Genomic DNA, 9,075 nt, shown 5'->3' with positions numbered 1-9,075 from the left:
TATCACACCGGACCGCACCGCATCTCACCGCACCGCACCGCATCTCACTGCATCTCACCGCATCTCACCGCACCGGACCGCACCGCATCGCACCGCATCTCACCGCATCGCACCGCATCGCACCGCATCGCACCGCATCTCACCGCACCGCACCGCATCTCACCGCACCGGATCGCACCGCATCTCACCGCATCTCATCGCATCTCACCGCATCGCACCGCATCTCACCGCACCGCATCGTACTGTATCGCACCACATCTCACCGCACCGCATCTCACCGCGGGCTCCGCACCGCACCGCATCGTACTGTATCGGACCGCACCGCATCTCACCGCGGGCTCCGCACCGCACCCCATCGTACTGTATCGGACCGCACTGCATCTCACCGCGGGCTCCGCACCGCATCACATCTCACCGCACCGCACCGCACCGCATCTCACCGCACCACATCACACCGCACCGCATCATACCGTATCGCACCGCATCACACCGCACCGCGGGCTCCGCACCGCATCTCACCACGTCACACCGCATCACACTGCACCGCATCGCACCGCACCGTACTGCATCTCACCGCATCTCACTGCATCGCACCGCACCATACTGCATCGCACCGCATCACACCGCGCCGCGGGCTTCGCACCACATCACACCCCACCGTGGTTCCCCAAGGCATCGCACCGCGCCATGCGCTCCTCACCCGCGCTGCCGCTCCGTACCGCACCAAGCTACGGCACCCCGCCGGGGAGTGCCAGCCGCTCTGTACCGCTACGCATAGCGCAAGCTGGAAAACACCACCCGCTCTTGCTGTGCTCTGCTCCGCTTATGCACCGCGCCCGCCTCCGCGGCTCGGCCCACCCGGCCCGGGCAGCACCGCCCGCCCCGCACCTGGCCGCGCCGCTCCGCAGCCCGCTCCGTGCGGCTTCGCACCCCTCCGCGCCTCCCGCCCCGCCCCCGGCCCGCCCCGCCCCTGTTGCGCCCCGCCCCTGTTCCGCCCGCGTGGCTCCGCGGGACAGACCCGGGTGCGGAGCCACACCGGGCCCCCGGCCCGCTGACGCCGGCTCCGAGCCGTGGGAGCGAATCCGCCCGCGGGTCTCCGAGACGTTCGGGCGCGGATTCGGCGTCGGGTTGGGTCATTCCTCCCCCTCCCGCATCCTCAGTCCGGGACACTGCTACAGCAGCCGAAAATTGAGTTTCTGAGCGGTGGACGCAATCCGTTGCAAAACCTTCACTGCAACATTGAGGGTCGCCAGATTCACTGAAAAACCCGGGTTGCTTCTCTGGTTCTGCTCCTAAGGACCTGCCTGCTGACTCCCGCTTCCCTGGCTCCAATTTTTTAAGTTCTCCGTCAATTCCAATATATTCAAAATAACGAGATATGTTTCAAATAAAGGAGAAATGAGTCAGTGATGACATAAGGAAGTTCCTCCAGTTGGGGGGACGTTAAGGAAGCTGTATAGCAGCCTGTCTGTGCGGGGGGAAATGGGGGAAAAGGGGCTGCGAGAAACTCTCCCGCCTGCGGCTCACTTCTTATTGACGTGTTTGTAATGCATGTGACAACGAGTGCAGAATTCTGCACCCTAAAAACATCCAAAACCTGAGCCCGGGCTCACTTCAGTGGCTTCTGCACCCAAGCATTAAGGAAGAGCCTCCCGCGCCCTCCTGTTCAATACTTTCCTCTATCTGAAGCAGCAGCATTTCTAGCTCCACCAACCAGCGCCCGCACACGCCGGCGCCGCGCTCCGCACCCCGCAGCAGCCCGCGGTGCTGCCCGCACACCTGCTGCGCACATCCATCGCGCTTTAATTGCCGTTCGGGCTGTACGGAAAATGTCACCACCGAGGCTTCCTATCGCCCTAAAATGGAGGGAAAATGAAAACTTCTGTTGAGCTAATAAATTGTTCCTATAAACTAATCTTTCAGCATTATAAAACTGACTTCTTCTTAAGCAAAACGGCTCAAGTCAGCTGCGTTTCCAAAGAGAGTCACTTGTCTGTCCGTGTATGATTAATCCAGATAGATTTATGTGTGAAAGGCGAATCGACATTTGTCGATTTGATCACGGAAGCACCCGACACGCGGCCGTGCTGGGTCCCGGTCGGTCTTCAGGAAAAACTCCCCGGATGCCGGTAGTCTTCAGGTGAAATTCACCAGCACTTCAACAGCTCCTGCTCTTCAGTCACCTTAGAACTCCCTGGAAACTAACTTGTCCCTTGTGTGGAGCTTATGCGGACCCTTCGGCTACACAGACAGGTGAAGGCTGCCTGAGGTAAAGCAGGAGCTGTGGTTTAATGCTTGTACAAGCAAAGCCAGGCACCGAAGTACACTTGGCCTGTGGATTTCCAGATGATTTTGTCTCAATCTGACCATCACGTTCCTTCCTGGCTGTGTAAAAGACAGATCGCACACGCCAGAACCCAGCTGTAGCACCGGCAGGAGCCTGGGCTCTCTACGGGTGGCACCTGCAGCGGGCACAGTCCTGGCGCCGCGCACCTCTCCTCCTGGGGTATCCCGACCCCTCTGGCTGGCTGAGTTACTGTGCTGGGGGAAGCTCGCTTCCCCTCTGGCCACGCACCCGTCCGAAGACACTCATCCCCGAAACAGGTGCCCTCAGGGCTCTGCCCTGCCGGGAGCCGAGCCGCTCCCGCCGCGGGCGGCCCGTACGCTCAGCCCGGCGCTCGCCGCAGCACCGCGGCACTAATTGCCGGCTGCCGCTACGTACAGTCGATGCGATGCTGCTCCCCATCGGGGCCGGCAGCCGTGGGGCAGTTCAACAAGCACCTGCGCCCGGGCTACGGGCGGCCTCGTCCGTGAAGCGGGATCGGGGCTGGCCCGGCCCCGGCCCGCCGCGGGGCTCGCCCGGGAGCGGGGCCGCCGGGGCGGAGGCGGAGCGGGGCCGGGAGAGGGGTCGGGCCCTGCAGGCGGTCGCTGTCCGCGGTGCTGAAGCCGGGCAGGGCCGCACTCGTTCCGCGCTCGCGGGTAACGAGAGGACGGAGCCAGCGCGGGCGGCGCCGAGCCCTCCGCTCACAGCGCTCCCGGAGCCGCCGCCTCCCGGCCCGGGGAGCCGCCGCCGCTGCCCGGTGCGGGCGTGGTGCCCGGGCCGGCGGGGCCGCTGCCGCCTGCCGGCGGTCAGTAGATGGCGCAGAGCCCCCGGGAACCGAGGGGCCACGAGCGAGGGCTGCGGGCGGCGCGATGGCCCCGGCCGGTCGGGGCGGGCATCGCGCCCACAGCCCGGCTGTGTGACCCCCGGGGCGGCCCCGACAGCACCCACGGGCGGGAGCGGCCCTGTTTTGAGGCTGTTCGACTCAAACGGCAGCGAGGGGGGGATCGGGGCACGGTCCCCGAGTGCCGCCCCGCCACGCGGCGGGTAATTAAAACAAACAACCGACCGAGCGAACGCACACACGGACAAACAAGACAAACAAGCGAGGGCCGAGCCGTGCTGCGGGGGCGGGGGCTCTGCCAGGACGGGCGCGGAGCGGGCCCGGCCCAGTGCGGAGGAACGCGGCTCGCCCGGCCCCGCTCCTCCTCCTCCCGCTGGGCAAACATTAACGAAGGGCAAACGCGGCTGTAAATCAATCCCGCCGAAGGACACGGACGGCAAACAAGTGCGTCCCAGCGCTCCCACGACTGCGCACCGGGCGCTGCAGTGGCGGGCACGACTGCTCCGGGGGCGGCACGGGAGCTGCTCTCCCACCCTCCGATCCCACCGGGACGGGGCCCCTTGCCTCGGCCCAAGCACCGCACCGGCAGCGGCGGAGCGGCCGCTGTCACGGCCCAAGGTGCGCCGAGCCAGGCCCGGGCCGCCCCCGTCCAGGCGGTCCGCAGGGCCAGGAGGGGCAGAGCCTCTTCCCCGGGCCCGGTCCGCGCTCGGAGTGTCGCCGGTGAAGGCCCCGGTCGATGCCCCCCGCCTCCCTGATGCAAATGCCTTTATGCAAAGTGCCCGCAGGGTAAATATTAAACAGCCCCTAATGAGGCCACCGGGGCCGGGGCGGCCCCGACCTTCCCGGCGCGCTCGGGGGCGGCGGCGGGCGAGAGGTGCAAACGGCGTCATTAGATTTCATATTTAATGTGGAAAACGCTCTGATTACTCCATCGATTTCTTTACAGTTAATTTGGCGACACTTTCTCGCCAGCTTCCCAAGGCTTCAGCTTAGCCGGGATTCACATTAGGAGGGAGAAAGGATAAGAGGAGCGGAGGAAAAGAGGTACAGCTATGAAAAATACCTGTCAGGTCGCAGGCAAACATCGAGCAGCTTTGGAGGGACAGGCCTGCCCCCTCCTGAGAGCCGCGGACGAGCGCGGGCTGCCCACGGCACCTCCCCCTGCTGACACCTGCTCGGGGAGCCCCCACGGAGGGGCCCTTTGGGACGAGCTCGCTCAGAGGGCGCACCTCGGCAAAGGACCCCCTCCTGCAGTAGTTCCTAAGGGCCTTGGGCTCCCTTACACTGCTCTGGCACGTTCTCAGAATGTGTCATTGCCGCCTTTCCCCTGGCCGCTACCCTGCGAGGCCGGCGGGCAGTCGCAGTTCCAACAATGAATCGCTCGAAGCAGATTATTTTTTCCTGAACAAGACAAAGTCGGGTTTTTTTCCTTCTTTATCCCCTACTGTTTCCTCTCTCACACACACACGAAACAAAACTGGAAAAAAAAAATCAGCCTTAAATCCCAGCAGGCTGCAGAAGGGATGTACTTTTTCTCTTAATTGTATTTATTTTTTTCGGTGTCCCTTCACAGCCCTTCCAAATGTCAGTGAAGGCGGGGGGGAGGGAGGGAAGACTAACAGAGAGAGTCAAATAGATAAATATTCAGTGATAGAGAGAGAGAGTGGGACAGACAAAGGAAAAGAGAACAGAGAAGAGAAGGGAGATGGGATGAATAAGATGGAGGCTGGAAGAGGTCAGCTTTGCAATTAGCAGTTCTGCTTACATTTCAAGAGATAGCCCAGGAAGTGTCAAGACCTCAATCCTGCTTCCATGTAACTACCAATTTTTCCTCTATTTGTCGGAGCTTCTGTAATCTGGGAGGTAGGAATCCCCCAGGGACGGCTGGAAGGGGCAAATACTCAAGATAAAGTGCAAGGCGAGACCGTGAGGCCTAAAATAAGTAGGTTCCATCCCCCTCACTACCTTCCGGTTGTTGTCTGCAGGAAATCAGAAAGGGAAGAAATGAAGGCGGCTCTGGGTATTTATCTACCTGATAATTCTCTAAACGCCCGGGAGTGAGTTATAATTTGGACATGAAATTTAATTTGTGTCGGCTGCAGTAATTTATGTTATTTTGAATTGATGTTCATACATCAATATCAATCGGGGCAGATTTTTACCACTTAGTAAGATCATCACACATTTAAAACCTGCACAAAATAAAATCGATACTTTATGCATTTACAGCCGGTCGCCGGCAGCGCGGCGCGGAGGGGCGCGGAAGGGCGCGCAGCCTGCGCGGGGCGGGGCGGGGGCCCCAGGACCGCCCCATTGAGTGGGACGCAGCGCTATGCAAACACCCACGTGCTGCCGGCGCCCGGGTGGGCAGCGCCCGGCGAGGCCCGGGGCCCCCGGTAGGCGGGGAGAGCCCTGCCGGGCCCGGCCCGGCTGCGGGGGACGCGGGGACGTCCCGGTGCGGGCGGCCCACCCCGATCCCCCCGGGCTGCGAGCCCCTCTTCGCCCCGGGGAAGCTGCTCCTGTAAGGTGCCAGCTTTCGGGTTTCATTGGAAAGGGAAGGCGGAATAATGAGGCTTTGTCTCTCTAACGGGATTACCGGGATCCGTTTATGAGAGGGCGGCGCTGAGGTGGCTGGAAGAAGGGGCGGTTTGGGGGCAGAAGCGAACAATGGGACCCTCCGGACCCGGCAGCTGGACAGAGCACGGCCGCCTCCCTCCCTCCCTCCCGGCCCTGCAGCAGCCGGGGCTGGCAGAGCTTCCCGGCCGGCAGTGCCAGGGAAAGGATGCCAGCAGGCTCTGAATCGAGGGGTTGTTTCCAGTATCGATCTATGCAAATGAGCGGAGATTCAGGTCGACCAAATTGTCGTAAAAATACGCTCCAAATCGAAGAAAGTTCGCCTTAGCAATCGTTACGGCGATATTGGAAAAACAAACTCCATCCTCCTCTCCTGGGTAGCACCAGCAAGACGAGGGTTTTTCCCTGGTGGGGTGGCTGGTGAGAAAGGGAAGGCGGAAAGGGCAGTTTCTGAGAGCTCAGACCTTTGAAACTGAGTCCGCAGGAGTGGAAGCCAAAGAGAGCAACGTCCTCCCACCGGCGGGCACCTAAGGGCCAGCTACAACGGGGAGGGAGGCCCTGTCCCGGACCCTTCCTAGCTCTGCTTTAGGTTTCTGGAACGAGGTGGTTGACTGAAAATAAGCACGGAGCACGATGGTGGCCCAGCTGCGTCCCCGCACACTCGGGAAAGGGTCGCAAGTTCCCACCGTCGCGGTAGTCGAAAGCGCAAGACCAGTTTGTGCTTTTGAAAGGAGAAAGATTAGTCCGTTCCCTTATTTTTGTCTGTGAAACGGATCAGTGACCCCGGCTCCAACTCGGATTGACTGTCTTGCATTCTCCAGGGACAAATTAATGGAGACCTATCACTTAATTAACAAACCCTCACTCACGGTATATTAAACCCGGGCTCTGCACCGGGAGCGCAGACAGGAGGGTTTGGGGGAGGCTGCGGCGGAGCACAGGTACGGACCGGGACGGCCATCTCTGAGCAGACAATACGGGAACCGCTCGGGAGCACACCGGGCAGCAAGCGCCGAGAGCGGCATGAGGCTCTGGAGCGGACACGCGGACATTTGTCTCACGCAGAGACATCCACGCGAAACTCAAAACTCCACGGCCTAATGATAGCTACAATCAGTTTAAGAAAAAAAACTAAGAAATCTAACGATTTCAGCCAACAGCATTTCTCAGCCACCGCTCGCCCGCAGGGCTCGGCTCATTCGAGCCAAACGCCTCTCCCAGCTCACCCAACCCTAGCGGGACGCTGGCCCCGAGTCCCCCTGCGACCCGAGCCCACCGCCCCCGACACAAAGCAGACGCACCGACTCCTCTCGGCGGCGCGTTACCGGGGCTCCCCCGCACCCCGTCCGCGGGCCCGGTCGGGCCCGGTTCAGCCGCCAATTCAACAATTTCCGCCTCGCCCTCCGCGCTCCGGGCAGCGTTGCCGCCGGCCGGTGCGGCTTTCTGCGGCGTCCCGTTACCGGGAGCGCTGGGCATCGTTCTGCCGGCGGCAGGAGAGCCTGGCGGGTGCGCCCCGGCCGGGGAACGGGGAGAGCCGGGACGCCGCACTGCGCAGCCCGAGCCTCGGCTCGGCTTTGTCTGAGTGCGGCGCAGAGGAACCGGACGGTGCCGGTGCGCCGAGCCCGGAGAGGGAGAGGGGAAGGGAGAGAAATGGGGTGGCGGAGCGGGGGATCGGTGCTGCTCTTCAGGGACAGGCAGGGACTGGGGCGGCCTGCCAAGGCCCGAGGCCCCGTTCTGCCGCTGCCGTGCCCCGACCACCCCGCAGCGGGCTCACCTGCAAGCCGCAGAGCAGACATCCGCTGAAACTCCGGCTCCTGGAGCCACTTCCACATTCTGCGGAAGGTCTCCCGGCCGGATTTGAGCTTGCTCCAGGGCTTGGGGTTCCTCAGCAGGTCTGAGAGCGTCCCTTGAGAGCGGCATAGCACCCTCTGGGCGAAGATAGCCTGGGGGATGCTGTACCGCTTGAGCTCGGTGGTGATCCTCTGAGCTACTTCTTTGGTATTGATTTCTTCCATTTGCCCTGAATTACTTCCACTGTTGACCTGCGAACCAGTTACAGAAGGGTTTTGCTCCCTGGCAGAGCCCAGGATCTGCCCGTGGCTCTGGGCATTCAAGTGGGCATGGGGGTGGTGTGGGATCCCGTTGATAGGCACCATGCCAGCGGAGGTGGGGGTGAGATGTTGGTCGCCATGCCTGGCTAACATGGCAGGGTGGTGGGCTTCAAATCCGTTTGGGGTGAGCATTTTCTCGGTGGGCATGGTGGCACTGGGGTGAGCATAGTGGGGCAGCCCTTGCTGGGAGTTGTGGATGCTCCCCAGGCCCGATCCAGACAACGGAGAGAGGCTCTGCCCCATGCCGGTAACATCCTTGTGGTACGGGGTGTAGAGATTGTTCATAGACGCCAGACCCCTCTCGTCCCGCATGAGCGTGAAGCTGCCGCTCACATTGCCCGGTATCCGCTGGTGGGGATGGTGGTGGTGGTGATGGTGGTGGTGGTGGTGAGGGAACTTGTCCGAGACCGTCGAGATGGGAGGTAGAGGCTGCAGAGGGGTTAACGTGGTGTAGGTGCTGCTCATGCTCATGCCGGGGGGTGTCTCGCAGGCCATGGTCATGGTGGGGTGCAGGGGGCCCGTCAGCGCGTGCTCGGGCGGCCGGTGGTGGTGGTGGTAGTCGCCGCCGTCGAGGATGGACGCCATGCCCATGGAGCGCGGGTGGGCCGGCAGGTGGCTGCCGCGGTGGGCCACCGCGCTCCGGTGGTGGGGGCTGCCGCTCATCAGGTCGGCGGCGGCGGGCACCGGCTCATGGCTCACCCCGTGCAGATCGCCGATGTTCTCCATCGCCAGCTGCGCGTTCATCGTCGGCCGTGCGGGCGGCGGGACCGCACATCTATCTGGTGGGCGGCGGGGCGTCCCGGAGCTCTTGGCGGCGGCCGGTTGCTCCCGCAGGCCGGCGGCGGCGGCGGGCGAGCTCTGCGGGCTGGTGGTGGCGGTGCTGCTGCTGCTGTTGCCGGGCTGCTGGCTTTCCCGGTTTTGGTTGGTTGGTTGTTGGTTGGTTTTTTGTTTTTTTTTTTTTTTGTTTTTTTTTTAAATTTTTATTTTGTGGCAATGTATTTATTTGCTTTTTCCCGCTGCTGGCTGGCGCCGCCGGGCCGGTCCTAGGGCCGCCGCTCCCTCAGGCCGGGCCCCGCAGCCGCGGCCGCGGCGGGTGTGTGGCCGCGTCGCTCGCCATCCCCAGCCATGGCTCGCTCTCTCTGCGCCGCGCGCCCCGGCTCCGCTCCGTGCTGCAGCGCCGCCGCCGCCGCACCGCGCCTGCGCGCGGCGCCCCTCCCGCCCCGCCC

General features: G+C 62.7%; 1 protein-coding gene across 1 annotated transcript; it reads right to left on the bottom strand.

Annotated features, from left to right (window-relative positions):
• Positions 1-6,970: 6,970 nt before the first annotated feature.
• ONECUT1 (one cut homeobox 1) lies at positions 6,971-9,001 on the bottom strand. The gene has a single exon (XM_042039580.1). The coding sequence runs from the start codon at positions 8,591-8,593 to the stop codon at positions 6,971-6,973; it is 1,623 nt and encodes a 540-aa protein (XP_041895514.1). The 5' UTR covers positions 8,594-9,001.
• Positions 9,002-9,075: the final 74 nt, after the last annotated feature.

Source organism: Corvus kubaryi, unplaced genomic scaffold, assembly GCF_017639235.1.
Source record: "Corvus kubaryi isolate FWS band 111438036 unplaced genomic scaffold, C.kubaryi_AGA036_p1.0 37394, whole genome shotgun sequence".
NCBI lineage: Eukaryota > Metazoa > Chordata > Aves > Passeriformes > Corvidae > Corvus > Corvus kubaryi.
Note: the sequence above shows the minus strand (reverse complement) of the source record. Positions and strands in the feature narration are given on the sequence as shown.